Here is a 21,504-nt window from a genome sequence, read left to right on the forward strand (position 1 = left end):
GGAGAGCAGAGATGAGTTTGGCACCCTTGGATTGCAGGGGCACACACATTGTGTATTGTGTGCTACTGTAACAGAGAGGATTGTGGCATTTTATCTTTGTTCAAACTGGGGATTCCTGACAGTCAGGGAGGGAGAGAAGACAGCATGTTATATGGTAAGCCCTACCCGAAAATAAGCCCTACTGGGTCTTTTGTTGCCAAAATTAATATAAGACCCGGGCTTATTTTCGGGGAAACACGGTATACAAAACAGTATATGTGTGTGTCTCATGCTATACCCATGGCATACACTTTTACATCATTTTGCTGCAAAACACTAGGGACTATTTTTTTTTTTAGGGCACATGGATACGGGGAGTGAGCTCAGTGCGCTAAAACTCTGATCTCATTGATGATATGAATATTGGGGAGTAATCTGTATTTTCTGTAGTGCAGTTCTCAATGTTGGGGAGTGATCTGTATATTCTGTTGTGCTGATCTCACCGGGGGTATGAATACTGGTGGTGAGCAGTGTGTGTAGGACTGCAGTTCTTACTGGAGGCATGAATATTGGGGGGTAAGCTGTGTGTGGGGGGAATCTCTCTTGTCTCACCTCTTGCATTGCATTCTTTGTATGTGTAGGAAAGCAGTGACTTCATGTATTAAAGTGATTGTAAACTCCTAGGCTCCATTCACACCTAGGTGATTTGAATCGTGGGCGGAATCGCTGTGATTCCAGAATCGTGGCAAAACACGGGAACGCATTTGCAATGCCATTATTTCTCAATGGCACCCCAAACACGGTGCGATTTTGTTGCACAGCAGAGTTGCACAAACAAAATCGCGGAACTCATGTCTCCCAAAAGAAGTTTCGGGAATGTTAATGCACAGAGCAGGTAAGTATAATATGTTTATTGTTTTAATCACTTCAGCCCCGGAAGAATTGGCTGCTCAATGACCAGGCCATTTTTTGCGATAAGGCACTGCGTCGCTTTAACTGACAATTGCGCGGTCGTGCAACGCTGTACCCAAACAAAATTGGTGTCCTTTTTTCCAACAAATAGAGCTTTCTTTTGGTGGTATTTGATCATCTCTGCGGTTTTTATTTTTTGCGCTATAAACAAAAAAAGAGCGACAATTTTGAAAAAAATATTATATTTTGTACCTTTTGTTGTAATAGCCACAATTTTTTTATTTTTTTTTAAAGCTAATTTTTTCCTCAGTTTAGGCTATTATGTATTTTTCTAAATATTTTTAGTAATAAAAATCGCAAAAAGCGTATATTGATTGGTTTGCGCAAAAGTTATAGCGTCTACAAAATAGGGGCTAGATTTATGGCATTTTTATTATTTTTTTTAGTAATGGCGGCGATTTGCGATTTTTTTTTTTTTTTATCGAGACTGCGACATTATGGCGGACACATCGGACACTTTTGACACATTTTTGAAACCATTGACAATTATACAACGATCAGTGCTATAAAAATGCACTGATTACTGTATAAATGGCACTGGCAGGGAAGGGGTTAACACTAGGGGTGATCAAGGAGTTAACTGTGTTCCCTTGTGTGTGTTCTAACTTTGGGGGATGGGACTGACTATAGGAGATGAGAAATCGTGGTTCCCAGCTCGTAGGAACTCACTATCTGTCTCTCTTCTCACAGAACTGGGATGCGTGTGTTTACACACACACACGTCCCTGTTCTGCCTCTCATGCACGCGATTGCTCGTGGCCAGTGGTCATCGCGACCGCCGGTCACGAGCATCGGCACCCCCGCTGTGCAGCGGGTGTGCACGCCTCCTATCCCGCTTAAAGTGACCGATGTATAGCTACGACGGTTTGTGGGATCGTGCCGACCTACCGCAGTATAATGATGGCGGCTGGTCAGCAAGTGGTTAATTAAAAAAAATTAACTTTAGAAATGCTTTAGGCCTCATGCACACAGGATGTTAAAATAATGGTATGAAAACGCCAGTATCTTTGCAGTGATTTTTTTTCAACTTTTTTTAGCTTTTTTCAACGTTTTTGCAATAGCGTTTTTCCGCGTTAGCGTTTTTCAGCGTTTTTTTTTTTTTCAATGGATCAAAAACGTTAAAAAACATTGGTGAGTGACGTTTTTGAGCGTTTATCAGCATTAGAGCGTTTTTACAGCTGAAAAACGTCTCTCAGAACCCACTGGTCCTGGGTTTTTTTACAGCTTAAAAACGCCTATGCCATTTACAGCTCAAAAACGCCTAGGTGGGCATGAAGCCATAGACTAACATAGACAGGCCTTTTTAAGCTGCAAAAAAAACGCTCAAAATAACTGCTGTAAAAACGTCCGTGTGCATGAGGCCTTAAAGCTAAATTCCAGACATGGCATTTTTTACCTGGTTACATTTGTGCAGCTTGGATCAATGAAAGTATGCATGTGCCATTCTCGTGGGATCCCCCTACTACAGTGCCTAGTACAGAGATTTCCAGCTTCCACATACATACATGCATTGGTGCAAGCTGGAGCAATCTTACTATGTAAAAATTGCCATACAAGGAATTCAGTTTTTTCACTTGATTTCGTGTGCATGAAGACTAGTAAGATCTATGGATTCTGCTGCAGAGACTTGGTTACAAGCAAAGCCACTGGTGGAAAGACTTAATCAGTGGTAAACTCAGGAGGAAAAAAAAGGGAAATATGGGAAAAAGAAAGTTGCGTTGATGATGTTCAAGAGAATTGACAGAAGATGGAGATCAGTGGGAGTGGATTGAGTAGAATGGGCTAAAATTGTGCAGTAGGCCATGAATCTTCAATAGCTGTAGTAGTACAGAAAACGAGATGCCCTTATCACATTAGTACATACGCGCCCCACATGCGCTCTCTAATATCAGTTTGGCTAGGTGCTGATTACTACTTTTTAAGTTGTAAGAGGAATCCAGAGCACACAACCAAAAAGGGCCCCTGGTGGAATGTGGGCCCAGGAATCCTGGAAAGCAAGAGTGCTAGCAAAAAATGAAGCCAAAAAAATCAAGCAAAAGAATAAATGAGTTCATACATAGTTGCCATGGGAGACCGTGCATCTGGCATTCGCACTGTATTTTTAATAGGCACTTGAAGGTGCCAGAGAGTGATTTAGTGTCTGGAGAGATGAAATGAGAATATGCAATCATCTCACGACAGATAGAGTATATTAAATGATTTACTTCATTACAGAATATTGACATGTAATGCTGCAAGACTTGACAGACTTTTCCCCAGAGACTGAACAATTCCCGCTACAAGCTGATTGCACATACTTGTTTTCTGTATGTTCTCCTCTTCAAGCTCATACCCCGCTTGGGATTCTGGCATGATCTATTTCATGGTGTGATTCATAGGCATCCGTTGTTCCCTAAATAGCCAATATGAAGTAAAATTATAATGTATAATTACTAAGTGCACGTTTTTGAGTTATTAATGACCTGTGGGACCCCAGACCAGTTCCTTTTTTTTTTTTTTTTTTTTTTTTCTGAAAGCGCGTGGAAGGGTCGGAGCCTTTGTCATGTTTCTGTTAGGCTCCTTGCACACTAGCCAACTCCAAAGTTGTATGATTTTCAGTGCAACTTTGGAGTCAGACTTTGATACGACTTTGAAGTGACTTTTACACTCTCTGGCATTGAAGTTGTGTCAAAGTCGGATCAAACTAGTGCAGGAACCTTTTCTGAAGTAGCAGCGACTTCAGTAGTGCCAATTGGAACGGCTCTCATAAAGATACATAGCATTTCATATGTCCTGCCATTTCCGGTCTCTCACAAGTCAGATCCTAAGTCGCACAAGTGTGAAAGGAGCCTTATGCCGTGTACACACGAGCAGACTTTCGACGGACTGAACTCCGAAGGACTATTTGACGGACTTTCGACAGAGTTCCCACGCAACGGACTTGCCTACACACGATCACACCAAAGTCCTATCGTTTCGAACGTGATGACGTGCGACCGGACTAAAATAAGGAAGTTCATAGCCAGTAGCCAATAGCTGCCCTAGCGTCGGTTTTAGTCCGTCGGACTAGCATACAGACGAACAGATTTTTCGTCTGGACTCGAGTCCCGCGGAAAGATTTGAAACATGTTCCAAATCTAAAGTCCATCTAAATTTTTCGACAGCAAAGGTCCGATGAAGCCCACACACGATCGGATTGTCCAGCGGATTCGTTCCGTTGGACCTTTGCTGTCGAAAATTCCGGTTGTGTGTACACGGTATTAGGGATTGATCAACTAAAGCCAAATAGACTGTGCACTATGAAAGAGCAGTTGCTCCAGAGCTTAGTACATGAGCAGAAACTCTGCTGACTTCCATCATCCAATCATGTGCAAGAATGCTGTTTTTTTTGTTTTTTGTTTTTTTTTCTTGCACAGGATTGAGTATTCTTTGCAAAGTGAAGCTTTACCTCATTTACGAAGCTCTGGAGCAATTTGCCTTTAGCAAACCAACCCCTTAGGTGACCGTGTTTCTGTTGGGAAATTTATCTCTCACTTTCTGTCAAAGGGTAGTGCCAGTCTTTGGACAGAAAGTGAGAAGAAATCTTGCCAACGGGGACACAGACAGCAGTGATAGCCTGAGATCCTCACGCCAATTCTTAAATCTGAATTTTATTTATTTTATTTTTTTTAGGTAAATCACATTAAAAAGCTTGTTGTTACTATTATTTTAATGATAGGTTTTCTCATAGACATGTATTCTGCTTGTGAAGGCCAGAAAGTAAAACTGTGGGGCGTTTCATGGCATTAGGCCAGTGTTTCTCACTCTTTTTTTTTTTTTTTTTTTTTTTTAGTCAAAGTACTCTTTTTAAAATTCTGCACAATCTTTGAGACATCCTATTCTAAAATACTAGTTTTAATAAAATAATAATAAAACAAATCAAATAATTTTGCCAAATGCAGCAGCATCCACATACGTAGGACACCCAACATTAGAGGTGTTTTGCTTTGTACTAAAAAAACAAACAAACAAAAAAAATACACCTTTGCACACTGGTACTGACTAGTATTCCAGCATTTTAGTTATTATGGATACCTATATAGCACTGTCAATTTACATATATTTTGTACTTTCACATCAGGCTCTGCCCTCAAGGAGCTTACAGTCTAGGTCAGGGGTCTCCAAACTTTCTAAAAAATGGGCCAGTTTACTGTCCTTCAGATTAAAGGGGGGCCAGACTGTGCCCAGTGGGAGTAAGCAATGCCCAATCTTTGGTTTTGGGGGGAGAAATATTTGGTGTCAGTGACAGGAATTATGCCTTAAGGGCCGGATAAAGGCAAGCAATTAACCTACCAGCATGTCTTTTGAGTGTGGGAGAAAACCCACACATGTGATCCCAGTGCAGACTAAGTAGGGCAGGGGATGGTCAAACATGGATACAGGCACCCAACACCCTCCTTCTCAATAATGACATAGGACGTTAGCTGCTGCCCCACATGGTGCCCAAAGTTTTAATGCTGCACAATGAAAAACTGTGGGTTTATTTAACAAAAAGTTAGCCTTGATCCATTTTGCTGGCTGGTGGACAATTTTTGGCAATTTGGAGCAATTTTTAGGCATTTTACCAAGGCACCCCTGAAGAACCCAGAAGGCACCCCAAGGCCACGGCACCCTGGTTGAAAAGGGCTGCAGTAGGCAATTGAGGACTCCCAAGATTTATAAAAAAACATAATACAAGTCTTTATTTAAAACCATTACAATAGAACAAGACTCTCAATATAATAAAAATAAAACCAATCTCCAACAATGCTCAAAGTATAAATGTCCAATGTAATATCATAGAGACATAATATAAATACTGTGTATGTTGATGTATCTATCAAACATGTTGGAGCAAAGTCCAACTGTTCGATGTTGCATATGCAGCTATTAAAATCTTTTCACATTATCAAATACATATTTATATATTGTTAACCGTCACAAAAAGAAAGCAAAAAAAAAAAAAAAACATGGAACATACAATGAGTATAGAAAAGAATCGCCCCTTTTTAAAATAATCACATTTTGTTGCTTTGAAGCCTGGAATTAAGACAGGCAGTTTTTGTTTTATTTAGGTGTAGTTATTAGTGCAACTTATAACATCCATGTGAAAGATATAACACCAACATGTCAGAAAAAAATAAAAATAATTCAGAAACAGAATCACTGAGTTGGAAAACGGATCACCCCCCTTATGTCAGTATTTTGTTGGATCACCTTTTGCGTTAATTACAGCCTTTAGCCTGTTAGGATATGTCTCTACTAACTTTGCACATCTAGACTTTGCAATATTTGCCCAGTCTTCATTGCAGAAGCCCAGACTTAAACCCCATCGAAAATCTGTGGAATTATTTGAAGACAGCAGTCCACAAACAGTCACCATCAAATTGAACTGAACTTGTGCAGTTCTGCCAAAAAGAGTAATTTGTCGCCATTCCATGACCTTGTATGATTTTAAAGAGTGACATGTTAGGTATCCATTTACTCGGCATAACATCATCTATTAGGGTCCTTTCACACTGGGGCGGTTTGCAGGCACTATTGCGCTAATAATAGCGCCTGCAAACCGACCCGAAAGTGCCTCTGCTTTCATTCCAGTGTGAAAGCCCCGAGGGCTTTCACACTGGAGCGATGCGCTGGCAGGACGGTAAAAAAAGTCCTGCCAGCAGCATCTTCGGAGCGGTGAAGGAGCGGAGTGTATACCGCTCCTTCACCGCTCCTGCCCATTGAAATCAATGGGACGGCGCGGCTATACCGCCGGCAAAGCGCCTCTGCAGAGGTGCTTTGCGGTGGTATTTAACCATTTCTCGGCCGCTAGCGGGGGGTAAAACCGCCCCGCTAGCGGCCGAATACCGAAGGTAAAACGCCGCTAATAATATGGTTTTTTTTTTGCATTAAAATTCATTAAAGTGTATTTTTTCCAAAAAAGAAAAATCGCTGTGCAAATACAGTGTGACATAAAAAATTGCAACGATGGCCATTTTATTCTCTAGGGTCTCTGCTTAAAAAAAACAATGTTTGGGGGTTCTATGTAATTTTCTAGCAAAAAATACAGATTTTTACTTACGCTTAGTTTCTTTGCAGAGCTGCACCAGATTTTGCACAGTTTTAGTAAATTATCCCCAATCTGTCTGCTTCCTGATCCCTGCATTGGACCCACATAGATGTACAGTTCAGGGTGCGTGTGGAGATCCATGCAGCCGGGAGCCTGTCATTGATTTCAACGGGCAGCCTGCACGGGTCTCCATGGAAAACCTGTACATCTGACGTGTATGAAGACGTCCTCTTTGCACTGTTCTATGAATCAATACACAAGTATGAATGTGTCCTAAATGAAAGCTGTTGCAGCTTGCAAAGGATTTGTATTTCTGTCCATCCATTTCTGAGATTTACTCAGCTCTGCCTTTAAGCACAGTGCTACTTGGAAAATGAGGGGACCTGATCTTCCCTGCTGCAGTTTCATTTTCACTTCCATGTCTACTCCTCACCCAAACCCTATCACTGAAAATTAAAGGAGAAGCAGCAAAATCTCAATGTGAGAGTAGAAAATTTGGTGCAGCTGTGCATATAAGCCAATCAGCTTCCACTTTTTTGTCAAAGCTTAAAGTTTTTTTTTTGTTTTTTTTTAATATTAAAATAACAAACATGCCTATACTTACCTGCTCTGTGCAATGCTTTTGCACAGAGCAACCCCCTATCCTCTTCTTCTGGGGTCCCCCTGCCAGCGCTTCGGCTCCTCCTCTTCATCGGGTGCCCCCCACAGAAAGCTGCTTTCCATTGGGGACACCTATGCAGGGCAGCGCTGCAGCACAGAAGGTTTTTCACCTAATGCATAGAATGCATTAAGGTGAAAAACCTTAAAGGGGTTGTAAAGGTTCATGTTTTTTCACCTTAATGCTTCCCAGCCCCCCCCCCCCCCCTGTTTTACTTACCTGAACCCTCAAACTTGTCCCACGAGGACGCGCTCTCTCTCTGCCTGGGGTTCTTGGCTCTTGATTGGATTGATTGATAGCAGCGCAGCCATTGGCTGCCACTGCTGTCAATCACATCCAATGACACGGCTGCCGGGGGCGGGGCCGAGTCCTGCATTCGGCGTCTATGGACGCCGAATGCTGGACTCGGGAGCGTGCCCGCAAGGTAACACCCCGGGAGAGCGCTTCTCCCAGGGGGTTATCTGATGCGGGGAGGAGCCGCAAGAGCCGCCGAGGGACCCCAGGAGAGCAGGTTCAGGGCCACTCTCTGCAAAACGAGCTGCACAGTAAAGGTAAGTATAATATGCTTGTTATTTAAAAAAAAAAAAAAAACCTGAACCTTTAGTGTCACTTTAAGGCTGGGTTCACACTATCTTCGCATGCGGCTCACAGCAGGGGTCCGGTGCATCCCAGTTCACCCTTTCAGGTGCAAATTCAGCCCAAATTTTTGGCTGAATTCAGACCTGAAATGGACCAAAAGATGTACAGGATCCCTGTACAAATTCGCACCGGAGCCGCAGTGGAGATATGTGAACCGGCTCCAAAATCTCCTGCTATTGCGAATTGGATGCAGGGAACTCGCAACCAATCCGCAATAGTGTGAACCCAGCCTAAGACTTTACAACCACTTTAATTGGACAAGCTGAAGTTAGAAGCTGATCAGCTACCATGCACAGCTGCACCTGGTTTTGCACTCTCTAGTTTTAATAAATGAACCCCCATGTATCATGCACTGCAGCACCACTAGTTGGCTTTTTGTGCTGCTTTTCCAGCCCCCTTTCTGAGCTCTGCCGTATAGTGGGCTTTAGAATGCTTTTTATTTGTACCTTTATATCTGCCTAGAGAGTATAGCTGAAAGGTCTATTTAATAATAGAGTTTCTGCTTACATTTTGTATGTATGAATACTGTATGTGTTTGTGTGTGTGTTGGGGGTGTGGGTGATTGTTTGGCCTGCTGTCCTCTATTACTTTCAATGGACCAACTAATGAAAGACCAAAGTTAAGTTTGTGTCCATTGTGTTGTTTCAGCATTCAGACCCCATTACTTTACATTCCAATTTTCTTGTCACGCTGCCTCCAGCCTCTCGCCACTAATGATAACCTCATCGGGCTTCAGTATATTTTCCGTTCGCTGAGAACGCTTTATGTAATTTACTTTGCTTGGACTGTCCTGATGATTCACGACCGGTTTATCATAGAGATTTTAATTAAAATTGATTTGTTTGAAGGGGAAAAATAAAGCGATATCAACAATGGGAACTTTTGGGCCCTGCCAGATAGCCACGGTCGGTCTTCAATTCATCACTCCCCGTATGGCCCAAAGCCGCCGCGCATCCCCGCAAAACCGACGAGAGATTGAAATCAACCTTTATTAGCAGCTGAAAACAACGGCACAGCTTTAAAATTAAACGGAAAACGTGTTTGGAATGAACTGGCCGGCATCAAAATTCTGAGAATAAACAAATAAACCTCATCCCTGGCAACTTCCTGATGCAGATTGGATTCTTTTCAAGTAGAAAAACGCCAGATATCGATACGCTGATGCTGGTTTGATTAATAGCTTTTTTTTTTTTTTTCCTCCCCCTCTTTTTCATCAGCGCTCAGAAATCTAAATGACTTCCTTCATAATTTCCATTCCTCTTGCTCAGGCACAGCCTAAAGCCAATGATTTTCTTGCCTTTGATTTTTTTTTCCCTTCCCGTGTAGGTATTTGAAGAGGTGTATTGGACAACGCTGTGCCAAAATATCCTGCAGACTTATTTTTTAAATTCATTTACACGTTGTGTTTGCTGGCTCAAGCTTTGTTTTTCATTTATATGCAAGGGGCAAAGCGTGCAGACTTGTTTCAGTCATTTCTGTCGAATAGAACAACAGATTTTTTTTATTAAAGGGCCACTTTGCCCAAAATGCGATATATGTAGAGTGCGGTGGGCAGAGTTAACTTCTGGCTTTTTATTTTTCTTGAGAACTCCCAAGGTTGAGATCCCTGTACCGGCGTTGCTGTAAATCTGAGGGGAAGGTCTGAAATGAGGGGAAGCTCTGCTGATTTTATCATCTAATCATGTGCAAGCAAAAACGCTGTTTTTTATTTTCCTTTCTTGTCCCCCTGAAATCTACAGCGACTGCACTTCCAAGTGCACTTGCAGTGCACTTGTAGTGCAAAGTGGATTTGCCTTTAGTAAATAACCCCCATTATGTTTTCCACTTCTTCCAATGCATCCTTTAGGCTAGGTTTACACTTACACTACAGTGCCTTGCAAAAGTAGTCACCCCCCTTGGCTTTTTACCTATTTTGTTACATTACAGCCCTTAGTTCAATGTTTTTTTTTAATCCTGAATTATATGTGATGGATCAGAACACAATAGTCTAAGTTGGTGAAGTAAAATTAGAAAAATATATACATAAAACTATTTTTCAGAAATAAAAAACTGATACTGTCATTACATATACACACCTTTTTGAAAGGCCCCAGAGGCTGCAACACCTAAGCAAGAGGCACCACTAACCAAACACTGCCATGGAGACCAAGGAACTTTCCAAACAAGTAAGACCCCTTTCACACTGAGCCGCCCAGGGCTTTACTGTTGTTTTAGCGGCGCTATTCAGCCGCTATCGGGGCGGTTTTAACTCCCCACTATCGGCTGAAAGGGGGTTAAATCCGCCAGCAAAATGCCGCTGCAGCATCGCTTTGCTGGTGGTATGGCGGCGCTGCCCCATTGTTTTCAATGGGCAGGAGCGGTGCATTCACCGCTCCTCCACCGCTGCAAAGAAGCTGCTGGCAGGACTTTTTGTAACGCCCTGCCAGCGCAGCGCCCCAGTGTGAAAGCACTCAGGCTTTCACACTGGGTTTGCAGCTAAGGCTTTTTTCAGGCGCTATTTTTTAGCACTGTAGCGCTTGAAAAACACCTCCAGTGTGAAAGGGGTCTTAGGGACAATGTTGTTGAGAAGTACAAGTCAGGGTTATGTTATAAAAAAAAAATATCCAAATCTTTGATGATCCCTAGGAGCACCATCAAATCTATCATAACCAAAAGGAAAGAACATGGCACAACAGCAAACCTGCCAAGAGACGGCCGCACACCAAAACTCACGAACCGGGCAAGGAGGGCATTAATCAGAGAGGCAGCTCAGAGACCTAAGGTAACCCTGGAGGAGCTGCAGAGTTCCACAGCAGAGACTGGAGTATCTGTACATAGGACGACAATAAGCCATACGCCCCATAGAGTTGGGCTTTATGGCAGAGTGGCCAGAAGAAAGCCATTACTTTCAGCAAAAAACAAAATGGTACGTTTTGAGTTTGCGAAAAGGCATGTGGGAGACTCACAAAATGTATGGAGGAAGGAGCTCTGGTCTGATGAGACTAAAATTTTACTTTTTGGTCATCAAAGAAAACGCTATGTCTGGTGCAAACCCAACACAACACCCAAAAGAACACCATCCCCACAGTGAAACATGGTGGTGGCAGCCTCATGCTGTGGGGATGTTTTTCAGCAGTCGGGACTGGGAAACTGGTCAGAGTTGAGGGAAAGATGGATGGTGCTAAATACATGGATATTCTTGAGCAAAACCTGTACCACTCTGTGTGTGATTTGAGGCTAGGGCGGAGGTTCACCTTCCAACAGGACAATGACCCCAAACACACTGCTAAGTAACACTTGAGTGGTTTAAGGGGAAACATGTAAATGTGTTGGAATGGCCTAGTCAAAGCCCAGACCTCAATCCAATAGAAAATCTGTGGTCAGACTTAAAGATTGTTGTTCACGCAAACCATCCAACTTGAAGGAGCTGGACCAGTTTTGCAAGGAGGAATGGGAAAAAATCCCAGTGGTAAGATGTGGCAAGCTCATAGAGACATATCCAAAGCGACTTGGAGCTGTGATAGCCAAAAATGCCAAGGGGAGGTGAATACTTTTACAAGGCACTGTATATTACGAAAAGTATTGGGACGCTTGCCTTTACACGCACATGTACTTTAATGGCATCCCAGTCTTAGTCTGTAGGGCTCAATATTGAGTTAACCCACCCTTTTGCAGCTATAACAGCTTCAAATCTTCTGGGGAGGCTGTCCACAAGGTTTAGGAGTGTGTCTATGGGAATTTTTGACCATTCTTCCAGAAGCGCATTTGTGAAGTCAGGCACTAATGTGGACGAGAAGGCCTAGCTCGCAGTCTGCGCTCCAATTCATCCCAAAGGTGTTCTGTCGGCTTGAGGTCAGGACGTTCAAGTTCCTCCACACCAAACTCGCTCATCCATGTCTTTATGGACCTTGCTTTGTGCGCTGGTGCGCAGTCATGTTGGAACAGGAAGGGGCCATCCCCAAACTGTTCCCACAAAGTTGGGAGCATGAAATTGTCCAAATTGTCTTGGTATGCTGACGCCTTAAGAGTTCCCTTCACTGGAACTAAGGGGCCAAGCCCAACCCCTGAAAAACAACCCCACACCATAATCCCCTCTCCACCAATTGATTTAGACCAGTGCACAAAGCAAGGTCCATAAAGACATGGATGAGTGAGTTTGGGTTGGAGGAACTTGACTGGCCTGCACCTCAACCCGATAGAACACCTTTGGGATGAATTAGAGGGGAGACTGCGAGCCTGGCCTTCTCTTCCAACATCAGTGCCTGACCTCACAAATGCACTTCTGGAAGGATGATCAAACTTTCCTATAGACCAGGGGCCCTTCAGCTGTTGCAAAACTAAAAGTCCCATAATGCCTCTGCCTGTGGGTCATGCTTGTAACTGTCAGCCTTGCAATGCCTCATGGGACTTGTAGTTTCGTAATAGCTGGAGGGCTGCCAGTTTGAGACCCCATGGCTTTCTTCCATAAAGGCAGATTTGTGGAGTGCACGACTAATAGTTGTCCTGTGGACAGATTCTTCCACCTGAGCTGTGGATCTCTGCAGCTCCTCCAGAGTTACCATGGGCCTCTTGTCAGCTTCTCTGATTAATGCTCTCCTTGCCCGGCCTGTCAGTTTTTAGGTGTACGGCCATGTGTTGGTAGGTTTGCAGTTGCGCAATACTCTCCATTTTCGGATGATGGATTGATAGGTGCTCCATGCAAATGTACAAGCTGTACACTCATTGTAGCAAAGTGTCATTTCTTCAGTGTTGTCACATGAAAAGTGAGGGTTGTACGGACTTTTGTGAGATACTGTGCATGGCTGTTGTCCCAGAAGGAAGCCTAAAGATGATGCACAAGAAAGCCCATAAACAGTTTGCTGAAGCCAAGCAGACTAAGATCAGGGATTACTGGAACCATGTCCTGTGGTCTGATGAGACCAAGATAAACTTATTTGGTTCAGATAGTGTCAAGCATGTATGGCGGCAATCAGGTGAGGAGTACAAAGACAAGTGTGTCTTGCCTACAGTCAAGCATGGTGGTGGGAGTGTCATGGTCTGGGGCTGCATGAGTGTTGACAGCACTGGGGAGCTACAGTTCATTGAGGGAACCATGAATGCCAACATGTACTGTGACATACTGAAGCAAATGATCCCCTTCCTTCGAAGACTGGGCCGCAGGACAGTATTCCAACATAACGACCCCAAACATACCTCCAAGACGTCCACTGCCTTGCTAAAAAAGCTTAGGGTGATAGACTGGCCAAGCATGTCTCCAGCCCTAAACCCTATTGAGCATCTGTGGGGCATCCTCAAACAGAAGATGGAGGAGAGCAAGGTCTTCAACATCCACCAGCTCCGTGGTGTCATGGAGGAGTGGAAGAGGACTCCAGTGGCAACCTGTAAAGCTCTGGTGAACTCTATGCCCAAGAGGGTTAAGGCAGTGCTGGAAAATTATGGTGACCACACAAAATATTGACACTTTGGGCCCAATTTGGACATTTTCCCTTAGGGGTGTACTCACATTTGTTGCCAGCGGTTTAGACATTAATGGCTGTGTGTTGAGTTATTTTGAGGGGACAGCAAATTTACACTGTTATACAAGCTGTACACTCACTACTTTACATTGTAGCAAAGTGTCATTTCCTCAGTGTTGTTACATGAAAGGATATAATAAAATATTTACAAAAATGTAAGGGGTGTACTTACTTGTGCTTACTTGTGTGAGATACTGTAAGTGAGTTGGGAATTTTTGACATGCGTCGCCCCTACATGTGCTCCTTGCTACAAAAGCCAGGTATAGCTTGGGGTGGTTGCCATTTGTTTGTACTGTTTACAATTTGAGCCCCGGTTCACAGCGATTCCTTTGTGTTACCCGCACCGCATAGCAATTGCAATTTGTTATGCAAGCTGCTGCAGGTGTCAGTGGAAAGTTAACAACACCCCAAAAGTAGGTCAAAAAACGCAGTCCACATCCAGTTCCAGCGCAAATTAAAAAAAAAAAGCTGCCTGCACCTTTTTGATGCGGTGCGATTTGAGCCATCCAAAATCAATGTGATTCTGTGTGGTATGATTCTTGTGGGATTCACAGTGTGAACCTAGACTAAAAATTAATGGGCTCAAGTCTCACCACACTGAATCGCATGTGAATTGAACAGAAATGTGGTGCGGTTTCTGTGCGATTCACATGCGGTTCATGGTGTGAACTGAGGCTTACAGTAAAATCATTGAAAACTGGAGCAGGGGAAGTTGGATCCTATCACAAATGCTATGGCTGACATGTAGACCTGAGAACTGAGGCATCTCATCACCAGAGCCCCAGAGGCAGTGTAAGGAAGGTCAGATTTGATTCTCAGCAGCAGAAGCACACCTGTGCAGGCATATGCATGTGCGCAATATGCTGCCCGGCTGTTACTGACCTCGGCTTATTTCCTGGAATTTGCCTTTGCCTCCTGCTCTTGTGCCACATTGTTTTCCTGTGCCTGGTTGCTGCCCAGTGATCTTCAGCTTCCAGTTCTACTCATCTGGCTGCCACACAGATCTGGCTTGGTCTACAAACTCCGCCACTCGGTCACCACCTTCAGGAGTGCAAAAGGGGCCCCCTCATCTGCTTAGTTTTTTCCAGTTATGTAATAGGCAGGTGCTTCATCTTTCTACCATCTAACAAATACTGGAAAATCCATATAAAAGAGACCTGTCAGGTTACAAATTACAAGTAGAAGTGAACACACACTTGACTCATTGGGGGAGATTTACTAAAACTGGAGAGTGCAAAATCTGGTGCAGCTCTGCATAAAAACTAATCAGCTTTCAGGTTTCATTGCCAAAGCTTAAAGTGGTTGTAAACCCCTTTTGGTGACTTTTACCTATAGGTAAGCCTAGAATAAGACTTACCTATAGGTAGTGGAAATATCTCCTAAACGTGCGGCGTTTAGGAGATATTTCACTTGTAGTGCGCCGATGTCGTCATTGGCGCATGCGCTGTGAAGAAACAGACCACCAGGCCGTCTCTTCCCCCAGCGCGTGCCGTGACGCGATTCCGGCCAGTCACAGAGCCGGAGTCCGTGGCCCCGGAAGGAAGAGGGGCAAAGATGGACGCGGCATGCTCAGGGGACAGCACGGGCTTCGTTTTCAGATAAGTGTCATATAAAGGGGTTGGAATGCGATGCATACTAGTCCATTATGCTTTTCAATTGCAGGCCTTGTGGGGAGCAAAAGAGGAAGTAAAACTCATCGGGGTTTACTTCCTATTTAATTGAACAAACTGAAGTTAGAAGCTGATTGGCTACCATGCACAGCTGCACCAGATTCTGTGTGTTCCAGTTTTAGTCAATCTCCCCCATAGAGACTGGAGGACTTGTAAATAAAGGATTGTTGTTGTTCTAAAATTATATAAGGGTGATATTATGTTATTAGTGAAATATGTGCAGAGTTTTAATGAATATATTTTTTAATTGATTTGTTTACAGGGTTCCCGAAGGATGCACATTGATGACCTTCAAATGTCCTTGGAGAGGTTAAATGACCCAATTCCCCTAGAGACAGAAAGTGGTACTGCGTCTCCTTACAGGTCTCATTTTTCTCGATCGGCTCCATCATCAGTACTAAGACACCCGCCTAGCCCTGTGCTAAACCGATCTTCTCTCAGAGAGAGGTAATACTCGTGTTTTTCCCTAGATACTTTTTATTATTATTTGTAAAGTGCAATTTTATGTGATTCCTGGACATGCATTATAATGCTGTATAGACCCTGACATGCTGCAAACAAATCAATCTCAAGGTGTTGTTTTGATTTAATTTCTGTTTCAGGGAAGTCATCTGATTTTACGCTGGAGGAAGGTAGTCAGCAGAATTGTTGCCTAATTGTTCAATAGACAAAGTTGCTGAGATTGTAGATTTTATAAAAGTACAGTTTTCTATCGGATGCTTTTCATTTTGGATGTTGCTGCCTGTCAGTCAGTTCTAAGATAGCTGAGATAATAATCTGTCTGAAGGTAATTTTTCCTAAAGGGCCAGTCTACCCAAAACTGGCATTTTAGCCTCTGAAAGATAAAGAGTCCATCTAAAAATGTTATTTTGGCTATTATCGGAGACTGATGGGCTGAGTTACCTGGATTTTTTTTTACAGCTAAACTCTGTCAATGGTCTCCAAACTGCAGCCCTCTGCTTGCTTTTATCCAGCCCTTGGTGCATTATTACCCCACTGTCAAAAACAGTGGGCCATCGTTCCTGCCACTGACATCGACAATGGGGTACTATTCCTTCCACTAACACCAATGATTATTATTATTATTATTATTATTATTATTATACAGGATTTATATAGCGCCAACAGTTTACGCAGCGCTTTACAAAATAATAGATGCTGCACTATTCATCCCACTAACACCAACTATTGGGCACTATTCTTCCCACTGACGCCAGTGATGGGGCACTATTCCTCCCACTGACACCAATGATGGGGCACTATTCCTCCTATTGACACCAATGATGGGGCATTATTCCTCCCACTGACACCAATGATGGGGCACTATTCCTCCCACTGACACCAATGGGGCACTATTCCTCCCACTGACACCAATGGGGCACTATTCCTCCCACTGACACCTATGGGGCACTATTCCTCCCACTGACACCTATGGGGCATTATTCCTCCCACTGACACCTATGGGACACTATTCCTCCCACTGACACCGATGGGGCACTATTCCTCCCACTGACACCAATGATGGGGTACTATTCCTCCCACTGACACCAATGATGGGGCACTAGTCTTCCCACTGACACCAATGATGGGGCACTATTCCTCCCACTGACACCAATGATGTTCTACTCCTGCTGGCCACAGTCCAGACCCCCTAAAGGCCAGTGAACTGGCCCTATGTTTAAAAAGTTTGGAGACCCCTGCTATAGGTGGATAGAATTTAATTGGTGTGGTTATGTATTTTCAAATTAAAATTCATGAAATGTGTGCAGCTAAAGTAAGTTCCTAAATTTGTCTTAGATGTCACCCCTCTTTACTAATATATTGTGCAGTGGTAGCCTGGTTTAGGCAGGGTTAGTAATGGAAGCAAGCCAGGCCCTGCTGTATGTGCCAGCTAGTAGCATATTCACTGTCCTATTACATGCTGGTGGGGCAGGTGGGTGACCTAGCAAGCTTGGTTAATTTTAGTGGAAAAACTGAGGTCACCGACCTGGCTTTTCTTCCCAGATGAACTGTGTAAATCTTAGCACTGACTGGACAAAATTGCCATTACAATATCATCAGGACACAAGTAAATCTGATGGTTAGCAATCCCGGCATTCCAGGAATGTTAACTGTATTTTGAAACCGTTAAATCAATACTTTTAGTTCCGCTTTATGATTTACTGCTGTTCAGGGGCTCTGCACTTCAGCAAAAAGGATCGGGAACATTGCTACAGGCAATTTACAGCACACACTAATTTTGGTAGCATAAATATTAATGTGGAATGTATGTTCCTTGCTAAAGAGCATTATTTTTTTATCAAGTTGTTATGGGTAAAGTTACGCTTTAAGTAGTTATAGTATGTTTTTTTATGTAGGAAAAGGGGTTTAAATCATATGAATAAAAGGTGACAGTTGTAATCACCCCTGGCAATGTTCTGTGGGTTGTTCCAACCTCTGTAACTGTATTTTTTGCTAGTCTGCATGCAAATGTGGAGAATATATATTAAAAGCTTGTACAGTAAAAAAAAAAAAAAGATCCATTTATATGTACAGTATCTCACAAAAGTGAGTACACCCCTCACATTTTTATAAATATTTTATGCTATCTTTTCATGTGACAACACCTGAAGAAATGACACTTTGCTACAATGTAAAGTAGTGAGTGTACAGCTTGTATAAGGCCCCTTTCACGCGATCGGACTGTTCAGATCCGCCTGTCAGTTTTGACGGCGGACCTGAACGGGCACTCCATGTTAGTCTATGGAGCGTCGGATGTCAGCGGAGACATGTCCGCTGATGTCCGATCCGCTGAAAAGCAGACGGATGGCTCTACATCCAGGTCCGTCGCTGGCGGATCGGATCGGGGGAGATCTGACGAAAACAGACACGCTGTCCGTTATCGTCCGATCCCTCCATAGGCGGCAGCGGCGCCTGACAAGCCCCTCCCCACTCAGTGAGCAGAGAGGGACCTGTCATCCGCCGGCTCAGCAGGGATCAACGGACTGATCTCCCGCTGAGCTGGCGGACCGAGGCGGGCTCCGTAGAAACGGAGCCCGCCTCATGTGAAAGGGGCCTAACAGTGTAAATTTTCTGTCCCCTCAAAATAACTCAACACACAGCCATTAACGTCTAAACCGCTGGCAACAAAAGTGAGTACACCCCTAAGTGAAAATGTCTAAATTGGGCCCAGTTAGCCATTTTCCCTCCCCGAAGTGCAATGTGACTCATTAGTGTTACAAGGTCTCAGGTGTGAATAGGGAGCAGGTGTGTAAAATTTGGTGTTATCGCTCTCACTCTCTCATACTGGTCACTGGAAGTTCAACATGGCACCTCATGGCAAAGAACTCTCTGAGGATCTGAAAAAAATAATTGTTGCTCTACATAAAGATGGCCTAGGCTATAAGAAGATTGCCAAGACCCTGAAACTGAGCTGCAGCACGTTGGCCAAGACCATACAGCAGTTTAACAGGACAGGTTCCACTCAGAACAGGCCTCGCCATGGTTGACCAAAGAAGTTGAGTGCACGTGCTCAGCATCATATCCAGAGGTTGTCTTTGGGAAATAGACGTATGAGTGCTGCCAGCATTGCTGCAGGGGTTAATGGGGTGGGGGGTAAGACCATACACCGCACACTACATCAAATTGGTCTGCATGGCTGTCGTCCAAGAAGGAAGCCTCTTCTAAAGGTGATGCACAAGAAAGCACGCATCAGACAAGCAGACTAAGGACATGGATTACTGGAACCATGTCCTGTGGTCTGATAAGACCAAGATAAACTTATTTGGTTCAGATGGTGTCAAACGTGTGTGGCAGCACCCAGGTGAGGTGTACAAAGACAAGTGCCTACAGTCAAGCATGGTGGTGGGAGTGTCATGGTCTAGGGCAGTGATGGTGAACCTTGGCACCCCAGATGTTTTGGAACTACAATTCCCATGATGCTCAACTACACTGCAGAGTGCATGAGCTTCATAGGAAATGTAGTTCCAAAACATCTGGGGTGCCAAGGTTTGCCATCACTGGTCTAGGGCTATATGAGTGCTGGCGGCACTGGGGAGCTACAGTTCATTGAGGGAACCATGAATGCCAACATGTACTGTGACATACTGAAGCAGAGCATGATCCCCTTCCTTGGGAGATTGGGCTGCAGGGCAGTATTCCAAAATGATAATGACCCCAAACACACCTACAAGATGACCACTGCCTTCCTAAAGAAGCTGAGGGTAAAGGTGATGGACTGGCCAAGCATGTCTTCAGAACTAAACCCTATTGAGCATCTGTGGGGCATCCTCAAATGGAAGGTGGAGGAGCACAAGGTGTCTAACATCCACCAGCTCCGTGATGTCGTCCTGGAGGAGTAAAAGAGGACTCCAGTGGCAACCTGTGAAGCTCTGGTGAACTCCATGCCCAAGAGGGTTAACACAGTGCTGGAAAATAATGGTGGCCACACAAAATATTGACACTTTGGGCCCAATTTGGACATTTTCACTTAGGGGTGTACTCACTTTTGTTGCGAGTGGTGTAGGCATTAATGGTGTGTTGTTATTTTGAGGGGACAGCAAATTTACACTGTTATAAAAGCTGTACACTCACTACTCTACATTGTAGCAAAGTGTAATTTCTTCCGTGTTGTCACATAAAAAAATAAAATAAAATATTTACAAAAATGTGAGGGGCGTAGTCACTTTTGTGAGATACTGTGTGTGTTCTGTTCACACAGAATATATACCATGCAATAGGGTTGCACCGATACCACTTTTTTAAGACAAGTTTTTTAAGACGAGTAGAAGTACCAATACTTTTTTCAAGTACTCGCCGATACCGTTTACCGATACTTTTTTTTTAATGTCATGTGACAGTGGCACTGATGAGGTGTGGACTGTCAGTAGTTTTTTATTTTTTTACATTTTTTTTTATTATCATTTTACAATGTATATATTTTTTGTTATTTTTACAATGCTTTCTTTTTTTTTTGACAGTGCCAGTGTTTTTTTTTATTTTATTTTTGATTATGTTTAAAATTTTACTTTTAAATATTTATTACAATTTTTTTTTTGGATCTAAATAGACCAACTCTTTGAGACAGGGAAAGGGACTAAGGTTACAGATTCCCCATTCCCTTTCTCTGTAGCCTCAGCTGCACTGAAAATGAATGGATAGGAAACAGAGGCTCCTCTCCATTCATAAACTGAAGCATTGCAAACACAGATTGCGATGCTCAGTTATGAATGGACAGAGTCAGTGATGGGGAGCTGAGGAGGACACGGAGGGGTAGCGAGAAGGAGCAGAGGAGGACACGGAGGGGGAGCGGAGGAGGACATGGCGGGGGACCTTAGGAGCATGGAGAAGGAAACGGAGGAGCACACAGGGGACAGTCAGGGGATGATTGGTGCGGTGGTGGGAGGCCGTTACAAGCACAGATATCCCTGTATAGATTTCAATAAAGCTGCTAAAAGTCGTGAGAGGGAGAGGAGGAGAAGCGACCGTCGGCTGCTTTATTGAAATTTATACCATAAGATCGTCGCTTGTAACGGCCCCCACCGCCGCACCGACTGACTGCCCAGGTATCGGATTAGGCATCGTAGCGTTTGCACGAGTACAAGTGCTTGTGCAAATGCTCAGTATCGGCAACCCTACCATGCAGGATCGGTTAAGAGTTTGATCACATTACCTTAACAATACAAAGTGTAAACGGGAATATAATTAACATTGTTCAGAAACAGCCAACATACACATAATACTAATCCACACCTAGCAATGAATAGCTGACAGTGATCTAATTAACATGAACTAATAAACAACTAGTCACTTAAACAAACCTTGGTGCCCAGACTGTTTGGCACCCAGCCCACAAACCTGGATATACAAAGTACATTACACATCATCATAAGCATAAACACATAACCATCCCACAATGGTTCGATAACAAGATAAAGTGAACACAATATTAATCACATCTCTAAAAAATGAGCAGACAGACAGAAACAATAGGTAACTCAATTAACAATGGGAATGCACAGCTAGGAGGCACACAATGGGAGAGACATATTTAACAATAAA

At 43.5% G+C, this 21,504-nt stretch overlaps 1 protein-coding gene across 1 annotated transcript in view; it reads left to right on the top strand.

The window, feature by feature from the left end:
* Positions 1 to 21,504, top strand: part of SPATA6 (spermatogenesis associated 6) — a 145,863-nt gene that overhangs the window by 67,052 nt on the left and 57,307 nt on the right. Inside the window, exon 7 of the mRNA XM_073593579.1 lies at positions 15,728 to 15,912. Coding sequence (XP_073449680.1) covers positions 15,728 to 15,912 — 185 coding nt within the window. The remainder of the gene's footprint in view (positions 1 to 15,727; positions 15,913 to 21,504) is intronic.

This window comes from Aquarana catesbeiana, linkage group LG07 (assembly GCF_042186555.1).
Source record: "Aquarana catesbeiana isolate 2022-GZ linkage group LG07, ASM4218655v1, whole genome shotgun sequence".
NCBI classification, from domain to species: Eukaryota; Metazoa; Chordata; class Amphibia; order Anura; family Ranidae; genus Aquarana; species Aquarana catesbeiana.